Source organism: Equus quagga, chromosome 4 (assembly GCF_021613505.1).
Source record: "Equus quagga isolate Etosha38 chromosome 4, UCLA_HA_Equagga_1.0, whole genome shotgun sequence".
Lineage (NCBI taxonomy): Eukaryota > Metazoa > Chordata > Mammalia > Perissodactyla > Equidae > Equus > Equus quagga.
Window position 1 is genome coordinate 100,333,504 of NC_060270.1, and position 21,512 is coordinate 100,355,015.

At 36.6% G+C, this 21,512-nt stretch overlaps 1 protein-coding gene across 8 annotated transcripts in view; it reads right to left on the reverse strand.

The window, feature by feature from the left end:
* WDSUB1 (WD repeat, sterile alpha motif and U-box domain containing 1) overlaps positions 1-21,230 on the reverse strand; it is a 55,670-nt gene extending 34,440 nt beyond the window's left edge. The window contains exons 1-8 of one of the 8 annotated variants that reach the window (XM_046659486.1): positions 21,095-21,230; positions 20,602-20,685; positions 20,273-20,339; positions 18,479-18,900; positions 16,784-16,968; positions 12,582-12,671; positions 9,083-9,176; positions 32-65 (exon numbers count right to left, since the gene is read on the reverse strand). In XM_046659486.1, the coding sequence (XP_046515442.1) occupies positions 32-65; positions 9,083-9,176; positions 12,582-12,671; positions 16,784-16,968; positions 18,479-18,876 (801 nt within the window). In that variant the 5' untranslated portion in view covers positions 18,877-18,900; positions 20,273-20,339; positions 20,602-20,685; positions 21,095-21,230. Of the gene's footprint in view, positions 1-31; positions 66-9,082; positions 9,177-12,581; positions 12,672-16,783; positions 16,969-18,478; positions 18,901-20,272; positions 20,340-20,601; positions 20,686-21,016 lie in introns of those variants that run through there. The other 7 variants (XM_046659491.1, XM_046659488.1, XM_046659487.1 and 4 more) reach the window with 7 other exon arrangements.
* Positions 21,231-21,512: the final 282 nt, after the last annotated feature.

Genomic DNA, 21,512 nt, shown 5'->3' on the forward strand with positions numbered 1-21,512 from the left:
GATCACACACACAAGATTTTTAAATACTTACAGTATCATACACTATCACAGACTTATCCACTGATCTTTAAAAGAAAAAGGAAATTTATGGGTGAACAGTTCCATAAAAACCAAGTACAGCATTTATGTAATTAGTATTTTTAAATCATTCTAACAACTTTTTTAGAAAAGACCGAAATATTGATATACATTTAGATGCAGTATCTTTTTGTTCACATGTATAAACTTTTATTCAAAAAACTACATGCCATATATGAAATATATCAGAAAATTATGAACTTTATTAAACACTAGCATGTGCTATTTATACTATATAGCTACAAACAGAATAAGGATTTGTGATGTATAAATAAGACACAATCCCTATCAAGTCAGTAACTGAAAGGGAAAAATACTACAAGGAAAAGCTATGACTTGCTACTTGGTTTTTGTTTCAGATAGCACTGTTCTCTGTCGTCAATATGGCTGTGCCTTAATCACTAATCTACCGATATATATACACGCATATACACACATCTTGATTGTGACTCATTTTTGAAAATTGTAATTCTAAACTTGATAGGGACTCTACATGGTTTCTTTTAATGGTATAAAAATTAAAAACCACCATCTGGGATTATTCTAATGATGAAAAAAATCATCATACCAAAAAAATGTAATACTATAACAAAACACATAATTAAAAACAATAGATAAATATGCCTCTACATGATATATTCCCCCTTTGGAAATAGTCTTTTTTGGATATTTCCCCATTTGGAAATGTTGCAAGGCAAGAAAACATATGAACAATACAAGTGTTACTTACTACCTTCTGTACAACTTGAATAATATTTGCACTTATTACTAAAACGTAGCTGATTACAGTCTGACCACAGGAGTCATACCTACTGGGAGGCTTAAAATTCCTTTAAATAAGACTTAAAATTCCTTGTTTAGTTGGCTATCCAGTGTTGATGACAAATTTTGACTGCAGAATCTTTGTCATAAATTCAAAATAGGAATTATTCTTTAAACATCCAAATATAAAATAAAATACAAGAAAATGGGAGGGCTATAAATGCATTCAGAATGTCAAAAAAGAGTTATAGCATTAAATGTTAAATTCCATCCAAAAAAAATGAGAAATTATATTAGCAGCTAACATTATTTGAGCATGTATATGCTAGACATCATTTATAAACCACTCTTATTTAGTCTTAAATTCCTCAAGGTACAAGGTATTATTACTCGAATATCTAAAATTCTTAGGGAAAATGCTATTATTACTTCTGAGCATCTTAAAAAAGAAAAGTAAAAGGAAATTCCATCTTCTGAGACTACCACTACTGCAATTAAAACTAACTCATCCTAACGATGTATCACTTAAGAAGCTGGATCATCATTAGTAATCTTCGTGAGCTTTGTGCTGGGAAGACAGAAATTAGGGCAACAAGAAAAAGTCTACATATGGAAATAGCAAGCAATAAGGCCAAAAATGCAGACTAGAACAAAAATACAAAGTACCCTGAGTGCCTGCCCAAGAAATTTAGACAGTCTTGTAGGCAACAGATAGGGAGCCATGAAAGCAATGGAATAGGAAGGCAATGGAACAGGTTCACTTGCTGATGAGGTATAGGAATGAATTTGAGGAGCAAAAGACCAAACAAGAAGAACTCTTAATTAAGAGTCCATTGAATCCAAGCAAGAATGGAGATTATGGACAGAGACCTGCAGACTCTGGAGAGAAAAAGGATTTTCAACACATTTTCCTATAGCCTCCAATTTGACTAATAGGGATTGAAAGGAAGATGCAACAGGATTTGATGACTGATTAGATTTTGAAGGAAGGAAATTAGGATTAGGGAAAAATAACAGTTTTTGATATTTGAGATATGAGTTTCAAAGTCCAGGAGATAAAAGAATCACTGTAAATAGACACAAAATAAAATACTCTGTAACTACTGAAACAATATAAAATCTCAAACTATTCCCTAAATTGAACCTCAACCAACATCACACAAAAAATCCAACTGTTTGCTGCCCCGGTTGTACATTTCCTGCCTGCTTTATATAACTCCTCCTCTAACTTTTCTGTATCCACATTCCAACCCATCTGCCCTGTCACCCTAACCCCACTTTTCCTTACGAAGGAGGCCTTAGTATTCAAGCCTTTTGATAATCTGTTTCTGCAGTTTTGTGGCACTCTAAAACCTCAACTCTACTCACTCAAGAATAGACGAGAAACACGTCAATTATATCTAGACAACTACTAGACAAGAGCAACAACACAGACAGTTGTGTGCTTGATATGGGAGAGAGTATAATCATAGGCTGAAGGGAGATCAGTGACATTATAGTGACATTGTACAGCCATCCATGTCAGAATTCACCCACAGCATATTAATCCAAACTAGCTTTATACAATGGCCAAAAAACTAATCAAATAAAACTATCAACAACTATTTCTTTAGGTCAAGTATGTTCCCAAGGTTTAAAGATTTATTTTACACACAAGCATTTTTATTTTAAACATATCTATGTTTCTTCCCATTCAGAAAGTATTTGCAGTCTCTTACAAAGATGGAGCAAAAACAAGATAAAAATCATGTGAGGTGGGGCCAGCCTGTTGTTGTGATGGTTAGGTTTGCATGCTCTACTTCGGTAGCCCAGGGTTTGTGGGTTCAGACCCCAGGTGCAGACCTACACACTGCTCATGAAGCCATGTGATGGCATCCCATATACAAAATAGAGGAAAACTGGCACAGATGTTAGCTCAGGGCCAATCTTCCTCACCAAAAAAAAAAAAAAAAAAAAGTGAAGAAACTGATGAGGAAGAGAACATAAGGATGAGGTGGGGAGAGGAATGAAGGTTAAGATTAGTATACAAAATATATGTCATAAAATCCAGCCTACATTGCTAACGGAGGGCTGCAAATTTGGTTCCGAGCTTCTTCAACAGCAATTCAAAAAAGGAAACAATCTGTTACACAATTTAAGATAGAAACACAAACCCAATGCTTGGAAAAGAGACATCAATTCCTTAGACTGAGACGTGAAAGAACTATTTCCTCCAAGGTCTTTATAGAGAGGATGCTGGGAACCAAGTCCTCAACAACTCTTCTTGAATGAACATGGTTTCAAACAGCTGTTTTGTAACAACCCTCAGTATAGGCCAACAGCTAAAAGTTAATTTAGAAAAAGCAGAAATCAGACAATGAGAGGGTAAAATGGCATGTTATACGATTGCCCAATGTTCTGGATTACATACAAAATAATATGCATTATTATAATATACATAATATTTAATAAACATGCATTGAGCAATTATTATGCCCCAAATCTAAGTAATAAATGCTTTGCCTGCATTTTCTTATTTAATCTTCATAACAATCTAATGAGGAATGTGTTACTATTTTCCCCATTTTATAATTCAGAAAAGTGAAGCTGAGAGGAGATGGAACTGGAACTTGTTAAGGTCATACAGCTAGTAAGTGGTAGGGCTGAGATTAAAACTCAGTTCTATGTGATTCTAAAACCCACGTTTTTGGCTTTTACACTTCCTAGAACATCATCCCCAGGAACACATTAAAATTAAAATTGATTCATAATGGGCCATGGCATAACTACCCTGGTAGTTATAGCCTAAAGAAGATGGCACGGCTATTCGAACTTCACTAAAGCTTTCAGAAGACATAAAATTTCAAGCAATGCAACATCTGATAACCCTCCATGATAAACAAATTGCAACACGTACTTTTAAGGCTACTTAAATGAACTGACTTGTTCCATAGGATTGTCAACAATGTTGTAGAAACAGGAAAAAAAAAAAAAAAGATGGTTTGAGTTTTGGAAGGGTGAGCGTAAGTCTTCTTATGCTAGTCATTACTGAGCGAGAGGTTGTTTGTTAAAACCACTCCTAATTTATGACAATGGAACTTGAACGTCCACATGCATGAAACAGAAAAAATATAAACAGGCATCTTGCTGGGAAGAGGGGGGACACTTCCCATCCCTCCTGGAGTGAGATTCCTGGCCTCTCTTCGTTCTCTCCTGCTTAGCAGAAAAGGAAGGACAGATGACTGGAAAGTCTGGCGGCAGACACTAAGCCACGTGGCGCAGTCCCTTCTGGATTTTCCTGTTTCCGATCTGCCCCTGCAGGGCAAGTCTGCGGCAGTCCATGCTGTCCAAGAGCACGTGAGCAAGTCAGCTGCAGATTTATAGTCTGTTACCCAGACTGTCTATCCTATATTTCTCTCTCATTGGTTTTCAACTCAAGAAAAGAGGGTGTTACTTCTTGAACTGTTAAAACTCTAACAACAATGGGCATTTTTAAACTAGTTTCCAAGGAATCCTAACTACTAGTACTGAGAACTTATGGAAGGAGACAGCCTCTATTTGAATTATAAAGACTGACCCTTCCTGCTTGAATAGAAGCTAATACATACAATGTTCATTTTATCTGGTTGGATCAGGAGAAGTGGAGTGGAACTGAGGACAAATTCTGCTAAGCAGCTAGAAGAAAGTTATTAGAGGAGAGACGTGGAGAAAGATGAAGGGGAAAAGTTCCTACATATTTTGCTCCATGATGTGTGATGTCATCATAACTCTGAAAGCTAATGGAATGTGTGAAGCATACATGAGAATCAATGTATCTTCCGCTAACCCAGATACTGAAGAGATTTTCAAAAATTTAAAATACTGCCCCTCTTCTATTTTTTTATTTTTCCTAAGAAAAAATGTTGTTAATATGCAATGAGTTCATTCTTGTTTTTAAATGAATTAAAAATGTTTTAGCATTTTCTCAGTTTTATTTTCTGTAAATAGTGATATATATAACCATATAAGCAAAAGCTCTTTGGAGTCCTCAATAACTTTTAAGAGTGTCAAAGAATCCTAAGACCAAAAAGTATGAGAACCTCTGACCTAAATCGTGATTCCATTTCTTTACTTCAGCATTAGCACTCATCTGGTATAGCTAGGCAATGTCTATCAGAATGCTTTAAAAGTTTCAGTAGTTCTCTTAAATCCATCACCTCTACCACTTATTTTTACAGCCTCAATTCCCCTTTCTCCTCTTTATATTTACCACACATTTTAATCTAGTCAAGAATTTCCTGCCACCTGGAATGGCCTTTCAGTTGCCCAATCCTCCCCTATCTGCGTCTATAAATTCTGTACCGCCTTTTACATGGTCACCCATATCTATGCCCTATACAACTTCCTTAGTAGACTTCTCACCTACAATCCCATTCTGCTGTCAATTCATTTTTCCTGTCTAGCCTCTTATTTTCATATATCTTTTATTCTACTCACTTTTTCCCCACTGTCTCCCTCTTTCTCATATGTATCCACTGTACCTTACCAATGACTTTTAGTCACAAATGGAATCTCTCTATCATTGACCAATTAACTTATTTATCGACTCATCAAATATGGTTCAAACATGTCTCTCAATTCTCCTAAAAAACTAAATGTTTATATTTCACCAACTTACATTTCCAACTCATTCACTTGCCTGTATATTTATCTAAATAAACTAAAAATATTCAGAAGACTATCTGAATGCGACCTAGAGCAACACTGTACACCAAAAAGTATTTAATAATGTAAACCTCCATTTATCCAGAACGAACGAAAAAGGAACATTCCAGTTAATATGTTAGTTAATTAAGATGCACATATATACAAGCAACAAGACATTATAATGCTATAAAATGACCTTAACAAAAAACTATATTGAGTATCCCTTAGCACTTCTTCCATGATGCAGAGGGTAAGCATGTCAGGATCTTGCAGTGTTATTAGGTTATCACCATGAACATCAACTATCAGGACAGAGAATTAAAACATTTTCAAGGGCACAAACATTGTCTTATACTTCCTTTTATATGCCCTATTGCCACCAGCAGAGAGGTGGACACATAAGAGAGCCATAAATATTTGCTGAATTTCATATAAACATTTTGTTGATTAACCTCTCAAGAGTGAAATGCACAATATGTCCCCCAAAACAAGAGAAGGAAATCCAACTTTCTCTGTTTAAACTTTCCACTGATTTCAATTCTAGGTAAAAAAAGAATTACTATAAATGCTTTTTGATGATGAACTATTTTCATCTCTTGAAATAAAAAAGTCATATCTAATACAATGACTACATAGCTAATTATTTTGCTGATTATTTGGGAAGGATTGAAGCATATCGGGAAAAGAACTATCAGGCTTAGTCCAGAACATTTTAAGTGGAAGTCAGGAGCCTAAATATCTCAGCTGGGGCCAAAGGTGCTGTGAAGAGCCATGAATGTGGGTTTGAATGCTATAGCCTGTGATATCAGACAGGAAAGTTTTAGAAAATCCAATGGCAGGAAGGAGAAAACATACCAAAGTATTCAAAAGGAGAATATAAAGGAACTGAATCATGTTACTGTGTCCCAAACCAATTGCTTTACAGAATAAAGCTTTGAAAAATAAAAGCTAAGATTAAAATTTTCGAGAGAACTGGAAATCACAAAAAGTGACATAGTGGACCTGAAAAAAAGCCAAATAGAAATTCTAGAACTGAAAAATAAAATAAAAATTAAGGACTCATCAGTAGACCAGTTTAATAGCACATTAAATAAAGCTGAGGAGACTATCAGTAAAAGGGAAACCATTCAAAACGAAGCAAAGGAAATAGAAGAATGAAAAATAGAAAAGAAACATAAAGTTCACAGTGAGAAGGTATAATTTGCATTTAACTGGAGTCCCAGATTTAGAGAAGAGGAAAAAAACGGACAGAGGCAGCATCTGAAGAGATAATGAATAAGAATTTCCCCTAAACTGATAAACTATCATTCGACATTAGTAAGAAGTTCAGTGAATTCTGTGCAAACTAAAAAGAAACCCAAATCTAAATACACCAAAGTAAACGTGCAGAAAACTACAAAAAGAAAATTTTGTGAGCAGCCAGCAAAAAAAATATGAATTACATTCAAAGAAGCAAGTCAGAATAAAACTGACTTCTCTACAGCAATACATAAAAATAATATGTCCTAAGTTGTGTTTATTCCAACAAAGCAAGGTTGGTTTAGTATTTGAAAAATCAGTATAATTTACCATATTAATAGAATAAAAGAGAAAAATCATATTATGACTTCAAAAGATGCAAGAAAAATCACTTGACAAAATATAACACCTATTCGTGATAAAAAATTCTTAGAAACTAGAAGGAATAGAAGAGCTAATAAAGCTTATCTCTCAAAAATCTACAGTGATCGCAATAATGAAAGCTTTCCCTTTGCAATGAGGAATGATTTCCCTAATCCTGGTAGTGTTACCCAGTTCAGTAAGGCATAGAAGATGTCAAAAGTACAAGGACTAGAACGGAAGAGACAAAGCCATCATTATTAACATATGACATGATTTTGTACATAGAAAATCCAAAATTAGAACCTTTATAGAAAAATCCATTGTCTTTCCACATATATTTCTCTATATTAGCCACATCTTTTATAACAGTAACAAAAAAATTAAGTGCCTCAAAATAAATCTAACAAAAGATGAGGAGGACTTCCACACACCAATTATTGAGAGAAATCAAAAGAAAAATAAATGGTGAAATAGGACACATTCATGGTTTAGCAGACTCCATATCATAAAGATGTCAATTCTCCCCAAATTTATCAGACTCAATATAACCCCAATCAAAATCCAAAGAGGTTTGCATGTGTGGAGGGGGGAATTGGAGGCAACCTGACAAGCTAATTCTAAAATTTATATGGAAGTGTCAAAAGCCAGGAATAGCCAAAATCTAAAGCCTTAGAAAGACAGAATGGTTTCAGAGCCAGGAGAGACAAACAGAAAAACAGAATGGAATAGCAGGCTGAGACACAGACTCACACACACATGGTCAGTGATTTCTGACAAGGCAACATAGCAAAATGGTGGAGAAAAGATGGTCTTTTCAATACACACTGCTGGGACAGCTGCACATCCACATGGAAAGAAATGAAACTAGATTCCTATCACATATCATACACACAAATCAAATTTGACAAAGGAAAAACAATGAAAGTTTTAGAAGATAATATAGGAAAATATCTTCATGACCTCAGAACATAAAGAAATTGACTACACTAAAATTATAAACTATGAAGAGACAAATCCAAAGAGAGGGGAAAAATATTTGCAACACATATAACCAATAAATGGCTCATATACAGAAATAGAGAGGTAGATAGATAGATAGATAGACAGAGAGACAGAGAGATGGACAGACAGATATCAACAACAAATCAATAAGAAAAAGATAATCCAGAAGAAAATGGGCAAGAGACATGAACAGGCACCTGGTAAAAGAAGAAATACACATGGCCAATAAATTTCTGAAAAGGTTTTAACCTCACTCTTTCAGGGAAACACAAATTAAAACCACAATAAGATAAAACTTCACATCTATCACAATGGCTAAAATTAAAAAGACCCACAATACCAAGCATAGGCTAGCATTTGAAATAACACTGCTGTAGGGGTGTTTGACCACTTGGAAAACAATTTGGTGTTACCATCAAAGTTGAAAATACAACTATTGTGTAACCCATCAATTCCATTTCTATGTATTCACCCTACAGAAATGCATGAACATGTGCGCCAGGAGATAGATATATTCACAGAATTATTATTATAATGTTCCCAATCTGGAAATAATCCATATGTTCCTCAACATTAAAATGGATAAAGTATAGTATATGCATGCAATGGAATATTACAATGAAAATCAACAAACCACAGATATACGCGGTAACATGAATGAATGTCACAAATATTATGTTAAGTAAAGGAAGCCAGACACAAAATAATTCATATTGTATGATTTGTTTTAAATCAGTTTAAAAGAAAAAAGCAGTATTATGTATTATCTAAGGTGTTGTCCCCAGAAAGGGGCACTTAAAAGGGGAGGACTTCTGGAGCAGAACCAACTACTGTTCTATTTCTTGACCTGAATAATGGTTACACAGGTTTGCATCAAAGTAATTTATCAAGCTATTCTCTTATGTTTGACGTATTTTTCTATATGTCTATTTTATATCAAAATGGTTTAAGGAGATTAAACTAAATAGCTTACCCCGAGACTAGCATTTGCCCATTATGAGAAAAGGCACAAGCCAGAACAGGAGCACTGTGCCCACTCAGTGTACTTTTATATTTTAATTCAAAACCTGCAAATAACAAGGTGAGAAAAATTAGCAAGGTGACCATGCTTATAATTTATTTTTTAAGTCAAAACTATTTCACTTATTTATTCAATAAACAATCTTTGAGTGCCTAAAGGACACAAAAATGAAAAAATCCTCATGCAACTCAGGTAATGGAAGGCAGTGTGATTAAGTGGTTTCAGAAGTTCAGTAATGGGGAAAGAAAATGGCATGCTCAGCAAAGGCTAGACCAGGGGCGGAGTTATAATTATCAAATTATTTTTTAAATTTTAAGCTCTTTAAAGTATATAAAAATATAAAATTTTCAACTACACTATAATCTTGGTGTCTAATAAAAAATATATACATATATATCTCAATTGCCCAAATGCCTAAAAAGAATCAAATGGCTATAGTTTTTTAAGTCTGATGAAATATTTTATCATTCCCTAAATAAAAAATAATCAGTGGTAATTTATACATATTTCCAATATATCTTATAATACTCCTACAAAGTACGGTAACACTAAAATCCTTTTTATGCTTTCTATAATTACTGAAAAGAAATATCACATCTATTTTAAAGATAAACCAAGGGAATTCAACATGTTTCACTGACAATCTATAAAAATAATTATTAAGAAGTTCGTCCAGGGAGACAAGGAAATAGTGAAATCTATAATTTTCTCAGACCTAATAAAAACTTTTTTGAAGTGTTAATGGCTTTTAAGATAGCAAGCATTTAACTAAACAAAAAGGTCATTAGAGCAGGTAAATGTTTCAAAAAATATATTTTATTTAATTATTATTAAATATACATTTTATTTCTATCAAAAATAGAAAAATATATTTTTTTATCTTGGAGAAAAGATGTAAGCATTATCAAACAAAGCAAAAATGTTGAGTTGCAAACCAAATGAAGACCTGTAAAATGTGCAATATGACCATAAGAATAGGTTACATTCTCAAGTATGAGATCCACACATCTATCTATTCCTTCCTACAAACAAGCAATTAAAATAATTAGGTGCAAATGATGATAAATGCTTTATAAAGAGGCTTTAACTGCACATTTATAAACTGTTATATATGTTTTTTAAAGAGTCAGTGTAAAAACATTTTCCAATGAATGAAAAGCTTTACCTTTGAACAAGTACTAAAGATATATTGTATTTAGAACATCTACATATATGACCATATTTATGGTTTATTATAAGAATTTTACTTTGACAGGAGCAGAAGGAAGAAGTAAGATAGACCAGAGAAGTAAAGGAACTCTTATCCTCACCAGCATGTCATTGAATACGTTAAAAGAACTACTAAACGTAACCTAACAGGCAATAAATTAACTAAATTTCCACAAAAAGAAATGTATGTATTTCCTGGCAATAGGCCCCTCTCTATGCACTAGGATAATGACAAGATTCTCTCCTTGACCAAACTCTAGCTAGCTCTTCGGAGCCCTCTTCTTGACTAAGCTTTGACCTTGACCTTTGCTTAAACTAACATACTTTCTAAGAGCACAAGGCTGCATCCCTAGGATGACCCTAGCTCCCTTAAAGTGCCTGCCTGAGAAAACTCAAGGCTGCCAAAGAATTTACTGTTTGCTCCAGTCAATACCTGAAGAGATGGCCCCTGTCCCCCAGTCTCTGTGGGTGGGTAGGAGCCTAACTTCCATTAAGTGTCAGTCAGCAAACTCAGATGAATTTCACATGGACCAACCCCTCCCTTCCTGCTTTTGTAATTTTTCACTTCCCTGACTCAACAGAGCCTCCACTTATACCCCTCTTTATTCTCTCATTCTCCCTTTAAAACGCCCAGTCACCTCAACTGAAGTTGAGTTCAGTTCATGCTGGACTCTTTTCCCTATGGCAATAGTATATTACTGATTAAACTCTGTCCTTACCATTTTAACTAGCGTCCAGCTTTATCTTTGATAATAATTATAAACAATGAAATGTAGCTTGTGATTTAACTGAAGATTACTAGGTAACAAAATATTTTTAGGTATCTGAAGCAAGATGGTCAATGAACCATATAATTTCAGAGTTCCCATTAAATGATAATAAAGGAATTAATAAAGACATAAAATCACATCAACGAAGAGAACAGGAAGGGGGGCATCAGCACATCAGAAACTGAAACCAATTTTGGGAAGGCAGAAAGCAAATTAATCGAGAGGCAGTGTAGAGGAGTAACAGCCCTAAATGCAAAGGGAGGGTGCTATAGCCAAGAAGAAAGCTAGTCTGCCCTAGAAAACCACAAAACACTTAGGACTATCACCGGCAGGGAAAAGCAAAGACACAACGACACAGATAAGGACATGAAAACAGAAAAATTAACTAAAAGTCTGCTTCTGAAACACTCAACGTCTACCTCCAGGCCCTCCCTGACCTCACCCATAGTATGCTGCATGAAAGCCAGATGCTTCTCCCCAGGCAAAATATTTCCAAGGAAAATAATGACTGCCAGGGGAGCTCCATCGCAGCCCCAGGGCAACACAGACACCCACACTTTCTAAGCCCCCAACCCACAACCCACCTTCTTATTCCAAAGGGAAGCCAGCAACAACAAACCACAACATGCAGGGTTTCTAAATATCTTATTGTCTAATTACTCAATGTAAATAGAGTACTAAGGATCACTAGACATTTGAGGAAGGTAACCACACGAAAGATCAGGGTAAACAAAAAAAGGGCCCCAGAGCAAACAAAGATGATCAGGAAACAGAAGGGAACACAAAAACAAAACAAAACAAAAAGCCTCTAATTGGTATCCTGAGAGTTTTGAGAAGATCTTGCATTCATAAAATAAAAGGAGGACACTTTGAAAAAGAAACAGAGAAGACGATGAGCTTTTAGAAATTGAAAAGATGATAGATGGGATAAAAAATTCAGAAGAAAATTAAAAGATAAAGGTGAGGAATTTCCCTATAAAGTAGGAAAGAGAGATAAATGTGGGGGTAAAATACATATAAATCATTAAAGAACTATCACAAAGAAATGCTGTACTCCAAAACTGAACAACGTAAGTTTCTTGATTGAAGGGTCACTTGAAGGATTAGTACCATGCATGGGAAAAAGACCCCCACACTCAAAATAACAGTAACTATAGTGAATAAATTTAAAATAGGGTGGTATAAATAATATTTACAGAAACTGTGGAAACCACCAAGAGTTGAAAACCAAGTGCAAAGTGGTTACTTTTGGTAAGCAGGAATAAGTGTGGTAGTGGTGGTGACATCATAATTAGCAGTGAGTGGTCAATCTTTAAATCACATCTATGTAATTACTTTGATTAAAAGTTCTTAAAACATATTTTTATGATCATTTTTAGATACTCAGAGTACCTTAGGTAAAAAGATCAATTAAAATAGAAATTCTATCTGGATCACAAATAATTTTAGAGAGCGACTAGTTGAATCCATACCTGAGACATGGGTAAAAGAAACAACCCACATTTTGATCTGGCAATCCTGACCACACGATGCCAATCGGAAAAAGTGTGTTTGTTCTCCATCTATAAATGTAAATTTGTTAAAAATAAATACACAAGAATTGATAAAACATCTAAAGCAAAAATTTTTCAATTTCTCATACTGAGATCTGTTAATTCTATTCATTTAAACCATATTCACAGACAATATTAACTTATACCATACAATGAAAATGTTGGTTAAAGAATTTCTTTTAAACAAGGTACTTCAAAGGATTATAACTTTAGCTCCTGAAATTGCTACAATAAATTTTTTTTTTCTTGAGGAAGATTAGCCCTGAGCTAACATGTGCTGCCAATCCTCCTCTGTTTTGCTGAGGAAGACTGGCCCTGAGTTAACATCTGTGCCCATCTTCTTCTACTTTATATGTGGGACACCTACCACAGCATGGCTTGATAAGTGGTATGTAGGTCAACAACCGGGATCCAAACTGGCAAACCCCGGCCTGCTGAAGTGGAACGTGAGAAGTTAACTGCTGCGCCACTGGGCCAGCCCCAACAAAATACCTTTTAGTTTACCTCCCACTAAGGATATAACTCAAGGCTTCAAGGGCCAATATTGAGCCACTAAACCTAGGGCATCCTCCAACCCAATCTTAGAGTCTATGGGGCCAGCACTGATGGGAAATATTAGGAAGAAAAGTCAGTTATGATAATGAGTGTTAAATGCTTAATTATTCCCAATTTTTTAAGGATATCAACATTTCTTAAAAGCTTAGTCTATAGTTCACATGGAATAATAAAGAGATTTTTTTCCATTTGATTTAATCAAGACAAAGGCTGGAATTATATAAATCCAAAATAACATCAATTCGATCCATGTGATTTGGTGGAAAATATTACACAAATTAGGGAAAGTAATCAGTAAATTCGGTGTCACAAAAAACTCACTAGTTTTTATGCTTATTTAGATAATTTCAGTGTATCTTTACATACCTACTAAATAAGTTCCTAAATACTTGTGAGTAATGTAAATATTGACATCATCGACTCAGTTTTACATGAGTTCCACCTAATATCACAGATGTGGTTTGATCAAAAGAGGTTTTTGCACTCATATGCAATACAGCACATTTAAGAAACCTAATATCCATCTTAAGATTGCACTCTGGTTTTGCAAACGTTGGGTATGTGGTATTTAATTTATACACCTGGGTATGTAAAACAAATTTTTTCTATGGACTCTGTCTTTTTGAAAGCACACATACCTTATTTAACATACAATAAATTAACTTCTTTTTCACTGAAAGTTTTTCTAACTCCAAGGGACTTCCATATTTTAATAGCATTTTTCACTTCATAGCACAGGTTCAACCAAAGGGCATCCTTTCTCAGAGATCTTTTTTTTTTTTTTTTGAGGAAGATTAGCCCTGAGCTAACATCTGCCACCGATCCTCCTCTTTTTGCTGAGGAAGACTGGCCCCGAGCTAACATCCATGCCGATCTTCCTCTACTTTATATGTGGGACCCCTGCCACAGCATGGCTTGTCAAGAGGTGCCACGTTCGCAGCCGGGATCCAAACCGGTGAACTCCAGGCCGCCAAAGTGGAACATGTGCACTTAACCACTGCGCCACCAGGCTGGCCCCCATTACGTCTTTTTTAAGCCAAACCATTTTACTCAATAAATGGCTAAGGGTAGAATATTTAAGCACTAGATCCAATCAGGAAAATTTTTTCTTTTCATTGCTTCTTGACTAAATAGATCTTTTGAAGTTAATTCTGAAGTTTCTAATTTAAGTAGTGAGAATTCAGCTAAGACAATGTAAAATTATGGAGCTTAAAATGTGCCTTAATATCTAAATATAATATTAAAAACACAGTTTTCTTCAGGAAAAATATTTAAATTGTAACAAAAACCTAATCTAAACTTTATCATTTAAAAACTGGAGAGAATTGATCCTTTATCCTCAGGCACAAACAGGATTATTTTTCCTTATTTGAGCAAAATGTCACAAAGACAGAGGAGTCAATATGTCATACATAGATATTAACAAATACTAAATTAAACAAATTAAAATTACATACTTTGTCTTTTAAGAAAATACAGTAGTTCCCCCAAATTCCTATAATAATCACTTTTAAAGCATGTATCAATCTGTTTCAGGGAATTTACACATAGGTTAATATCTATTTCAACAGAAGCAGCACTAAAGAAACTAAAGAAGGGACACATTAGAATTATACTGAGAAATATACTTTGAAATACACTCCAAAGGCAGGGTAGGGATGTGGGCATTACACTTATTTTAGAATCTCACTGAGAATTCTCTGCTTGGTTTACTGAACCTTTCCAGGCCCCACCACCTGCAGATCCTTTTGAAGACAGGACAAGGATGCCCTTAGTTTTACTCTAATATTAACATAATAATGATATTTTAATTGAAAATCTATTTTCAGATAATTTAGAATTAAAAAAGAAACAAATTTCCCCCATTTATGTAATTCATCAAAGATTCATTGAGTGCCTATAAGATTTGGAGAACGTTCCACAGAAATGGAAGAAACGGTTCTTGTCTGTTACAAGCTGGTCTTTTTAGAATAAAACTGCACAAAAACAATATATTAAAAGAATAAATTATAATTAAATTAGGTAGAAAAGTTAACATAAGAATGGGTTCATGAAAAAGAAATCTATTAATTTGCTACATGATGTTAGAAGGTTAAAAAACAAAAACAAAAACTTTCAGCAAATCGCTAGAAGGAATCTTTCTCATCAATCTCCATTTCAAGGCCTAACATGCACCAGGCACTGTGAATAAAACAGGCCCAGGCCCTGTCCTCACAAGCTTACAAACTAACAGGAAAAACACCATTAAACATAATCCATATAAGTAAATATATAATTAAAAATTGTGATACTTCTCTAAGTACTATAAAAGAAAAAGCATGCAAATAAAAGACTATATCAAAATGGTTTAGACTGAGTGCGAGGGGTAAGAGCAGGCGAGGCTCCTCTCAAGCGATTTCTTACCTGAAATCTAAAGGTAAAGGACTTAGGGTGAACCAGGTGAGGGGTCCGCATGTAAAATCCTTGTACATCTTAGAAACACTCGAGGAACGAAAGGAGGCCAGTGCGGCAAGAGAATGAACGAGGCCAACCATGATTGGAGATGAGGCAGGGAAACAGAATGTGTAAGGTACTTACAGGCTTTGTGTTTTAGATTTGGTTTAATCTTATTCTTATATTCTCATATTCTCACCTTAATCTTATTCTGATAAGCCATTGACAGGTTTGAAACAGGGGAGTGACAAAACCATCCTGCCTACTGTGTGGACCTGAGTTGTCCTATAAGGTAGTCACTAGCCACACGTGGCTACAAACACTTGAATTGTGGTTAGCACAAACTGAAATGTGACATACACACCAGATTTCAAAGACTTAGTACCAAAAAAACGTAAAATATCTTATAATTTCTATTACCAATTACTGAAATATTTTAGATATATTGAGTAAAATGAAATGTTATGAAAATCAATTTCGCCTACTACCAGAAAATTTTAAATTTACATATGTAGCTCACATTATCTTGCTGCAAGACAGCACTGGTCTGGCAACAAGACTGGATAGACAAAAGCAGAACTTCCGTCCTAACACAGAAGACGAAAATACAAAAAGAAAACTTCCCATTTCACTGCATCCATTTAAAACCAAGAGCCTGTATTATGGAGTTTTTGTTTCTTCTTTTTCTAAAAATGAACTGTGTTGGTAAACATCTTATTTTATAAATTTAGCTTTTGGAAGATTAAATTACTAAATGGAAAATGTAGCTTCTGTTTCTAATTTTTTAATTTCACATTTCTATTTGAATATCAACATACTGTACCTGAAAAATCACAGTACAACCAATAGAGTGAAGTCCTCCGAATTACCATATTCAAGGAACGCAGATCCATTCTACCGGTTGAGTCACCCCCCACACACACTAAAGAATCTGATAATCTGATTTTCCTGTATTTCTTCATGACTTCATTTTGATCAAAAAAGATACAGGAGAAGGATGATTCTTTAAAAGGAATGAATTAAAAGGGCTCCTCCTTTCACTAAGGATGAAATGAAAATGAACAAAAGAACTAAAAGTCATATCCAAACTACAAATACGAATTAGTAATGCTTAAGAGAGTAAAATAACTAACCAGAAATTGGCTGTGAAGAAAAATCACAGCAGGTAATTCCAAGATCATGTGCTTTTTCACTATGCAGACACCTCATTTTATCATCCCACAGCGTCAAATCTCCACACGAGGAGCCAGTGACAAAGAGGGTTCCAGTAGGAGAAAATGCACAGGCCACCAAGGAGCCATCCTTAACACTACCACATCTGAAATAAAAGCAAAACAAGGGGGTTTTCATTTCAGAGCATCTTTTACTTTGTATTACAATCTCTAAGAGCAGCTTGATATAGTAAAAAGAGGATAAATGGTTACCATAGAACTAGAGAGAAAGGGCAGGAGATGTCTCTAGAAGTAAAATACCATTTATAGGCTATAAACTGAGATATGCTTTCTCATACAGAGGATTTAAACATTATCTTAACATGTTCAAGGCTAAACTATAGGGATCCAAAGCCCTTATATCTTCATATTTTTCCACATGGCAAGTCAGTATGAACACACTAAAATCTACAAAACTTACCAAAAGCAATGACACCAACTATAGTCATATATTAAAAAAGAAAAAAGTACTTTCAACTTTTGTGTTAAAATCACCCAGAAGCAAAAGTAAGGCCTTTCATCTTATCTTCAAATATAAATCGTTTATGAAAAGAAAATGCTGTGAACAAGTTAAAGTTATCTTGGGAATATAAGGAAGCATTGTGCTGACAACACTATTTTCTCAATTAGGAAACAAAACAGTGTTCCATCTAGTGCTTAAATCTACAGGAGTGGATCATTTTTCCATCACTAATTACAGACATTAGGGAAGTGATCCTATAGATGCAGAATTTATCACCTGATAAGCGAAAAAGAAGATTCCCTAATGACAGCTGTATTTCATTCATAAAAAGAATATTTCATTCTTCATGCCTTCTCTGTACACTATTAACACCACTTAAAACACATCATTTTCTTCAACCCAAAAACCTAAACGTAAATGAGCAACAGTTGTTGACCAGCTGGCACCTGTGCTCCCAACGATGTTGAGGGGTAGGAAGAAGGGAAGGAAGGTACATTAGACTATTTTAACTGGTAACATTTACAACTCTGCGGGTTTTGATGTACTTAACGTCACTGAACTGTACACTTAAAAATGGTGAAAATGGTAGGTTACATGTATTTCACTACAATATAAATACATAAAACTACATTCTGTTAATGTTGGTAAGTTGAAACCAAACATCACCAGTGTAAATTAACTGTCGTATTTTTATCCGAAAGGAGTTTTTCAGGTGGCTACTACTCACAAAGTTCTTTTTTCCGGGCTTGGTCATTTACGCAGCAAGAATCCTCATCAGGAAACAGGTGAGACTTACCTACTATTACTTTATTACTGAGAACATGAGCCACGAGTGACAAAAAGACCAGAATCACGAATCTTATTCAAAAGACTGTTTTCTTTGCCTCACTCTTACAATAAAAATGCATAAAAGTCTAACAAGATTAACCTTTATTTTACAAAAGAAAGATTTGAAATTTAAAACTCAGAGCCAAGCAAATCTACAAGAATTATATGAAACATCTGCTTGGATGACCTTCAGAAGTTGAAATATTTTTCCTTGTCATGTCTAAAATTACCTGCTTCTTAAAGTCATCAAAACATTCTGCTTTCTGCTATTTTTTTGGTAGATCTGTTAATAGGATTAAAAATGGGAAGGATTGAAATATTCATACCTATATAACTTGTATGACTGTGCATTCCACATAACAACCGTTCCATCAGCTGCCCCTGACACCAAGCAAGTGGAGTCGGGGGAAAACTGGCAAACCCTCACAGGGCTACCGCTGGGCTGTTCCATCACCGCCAAAGTCTGCCCATTTTCAGTATTCCACAGGACAGTGGTACCATCTGTTGAACATGAAGCTAAAATATGTCCTGAAGGGGAGAAACAGCAGCAGTGGACAGCATAGGTGTGAAACTTCAAGGGGGAGTGTGGCAATTCACTAAAGTCACTCAGAGAGTACAGGCGAATTGTTTTGTCCAAGGAGCAAGTAGCCAAGAGGGCAGAGGAGAAAGCACAGCAGTTGACATCATCATCATGATCGGCTAACGTGTGAATTAGTTTCACCATGTTCTTTATTTGAAGTAAAATATCCTGCAATGTTTAAATAGATAAAGGTTACTTCATTCTAGGAATCAAAGAAATGCAACTCAAATCCTTATAAAAGGGCCAAAATCAAAGAATTTGCTCAATGAAAGCTCCTACATTCAATCTATTACACCTGGGATAAGGATAATTTGGAGAGAAATAAAACAATTATAAGACTTTAACCTCTGATGATGATCCCAGTCACCACTGCCATACCAACAAAGTTCCTTAACTCCTGGAAAAAAAACCTGTCAAATAACTTCAAACTAATTTGACATTGAACATCCAAAACTCTGGGTATTTATTTCACCTTTGAAGCCTTTCCCTTAACTACTTTTCAACACTGCTTCATTCCAGATCTGCTAATCTCAACTCAAAAGATTTTTCACTGTTTTAACAACCTGACTAGGCCGCTCCTTCCATAGGATGGAGCCAAGGCTATTGCTCTGCCTTTAAGATGCAGAACTGAATGGTTCACTCATAAAAACGAACAAACGGTTTCACCCAAAATTTAAGTGGCAGCGTTGAAAGCTATCCTGTCATGTTCTTTCATCTAGTTTGATCAAGAACAAAAAGAATAAAAAGATTTGAGGTGAAGAACCAATAAATCAAGGAAACCAAAGAGAAAGAGCGGCCAAAAATGGACTTAGCCAGACTGCACTTAAGAACAAATTTAGGATAAAATGCAAACTCCTCACCACGCCTTACAAAACCCTCTGTGATGAGGCTATTGCCTGCCCACTTCTCAGACCTCAACTCCTGCCACTTTCTCTCCCTCTCACTGCTTTCCAGCCTCCCTGGTCAAACGGATTCTGGTCTTCCATCTTCATAAAGCAGTTTTCTTACACTGACATGCTCTTCCCTCTGCTCCTGGAATCCTAGTCCTCATTCAGGTTTCAATGTCCCTCCTCAGAGAAGGTTCCCCAATCTAAAGAAGCTACTCTCTAGGCTAGCACATCACACTATTTCAGTCCTCAGCGTAGCAATTACCACCATCTGGTGTATTTGTTGCTTGTCTCCCCTTCCTAGAGTGTAAGCACCAAAGGAGTTGAGATCTTGTCCATCTTTCTCATTTCTGTATCCATAATATGTAAAAAACAGTCAGGCACCTAATGTGCACAAATATTTGTTGAACAGATATTTATTTTTTCCTAAATCCAATTGTGTTCTGGCCTTTAAAGATTATATATGAGCATAATATGAAATGATCAGAAAATTAAAAATAAAGCTACTAATACTAAAAATAATCTGACAGTGGAAAACTGGTATAGAATGAGGTGATAATCAAGCCCTGAAAGGACAGGTATAACCTTGGATGGTAAAATTCACAATCCTTTGTTCTAACTGACAGAAATAATCACAAAGAGATGGAGCCTACCTTTTCCACTATGTATCTTATTCCAAAAGTTCAACCTCTTTTTTTCAAACAGAAACCCCAATAACGTCTAGAAAACAGAAAAAAACACGAAAAATCCAGATCGACTATCGCCTGTTATCATTGCACCGAAAACAAGATCAGACGATGCTTTCCGGAGATCTCTCAAATCCCAACTGTGCGAGTGCACGCAGGTAATTTTCCAAACAAACTTTGGCTGCCACACCCCTGTGGCTCTCGGCTCCCTCTGCAGTGACAAGCCCCACATCGAAGGGCAGAGACGGCGTCGGCGGAACAGTTTGTGTTGAAAAGCGCTCTCCAGCCTCCCCTACCTGCCTCGGGGCGTGGTCCACTCAGGCCTCAGCTGTCACACCAAACGCTCAGTCTCCGGGCAAACCGGGTCCACTCGCCAGCGTCTACACACGCAAATCCGTCTAACCCAGAGCAAACGCAAACCGTGCCAAGAGCCCCCCTCCCCCCCACCCACATCAAGCCCGCGACTCGGCCCGCGCTCGCAGGGCCCGGGGATTCTCCCAGTTCTGAAAGCCGGCCGGCCCTCCGCGGACTGGGCGACCAGAGGCAGGAGGGCGGCCTCGAGAGGCCAGGCGGGCGCGGACCGTCCGGGGCGCGAGCACCCGCGCTCGGGAGGCGCCCAGCTGGGCTTCCACGCCACCCGCGTAGGCCCGCCCGGCTCCCCGGGGTCCTCGCTCCCGTCAAGGCCCTGGCCGGTCCCTTTCGCGCGCTTACAACGATTCCGAGAAACACAGCGTTCAGACGCCCCGAGCGAGCAGGCTCCGCGGGCCGAGCCCCGTCGCGCTCCCCTACCTGCGACCACCACCGCTAAACTGGCCCGGGGCGCCGCCCCTTCACCCAGCAGACCCCCCGCAGCGGGAGCCGCCCTCGGGGCTCGCAAGCAGCGCAGCGCAAGGGACGCACAGGTGCGGCGGGCGGGGCTGGCGCCCGTGGAAACGCCAAAGCGAAAGAAACAGGCTCCGCCCTCTCGGGGGGCCAGCCCGCGCTGCGGCGCATGCGCGTCCTGCCGCCCGCTCATGGGAAGGATTAGGCTCTAGATGAGTTCAGGCTTAAGGAGAACCTTTAGTTGCAGTTTTCCCCCAGTTGAGGAAGCTGATCAAGATGAGATAAGATTTAAGAAGAATCTTTAGTTGCAACTTTTCCCAACTGAGGAAGCCGAGGTTCCAAGGTCTAGCGAGAGCCTGACATGTGGTTTTAAAAGGGGCATTGT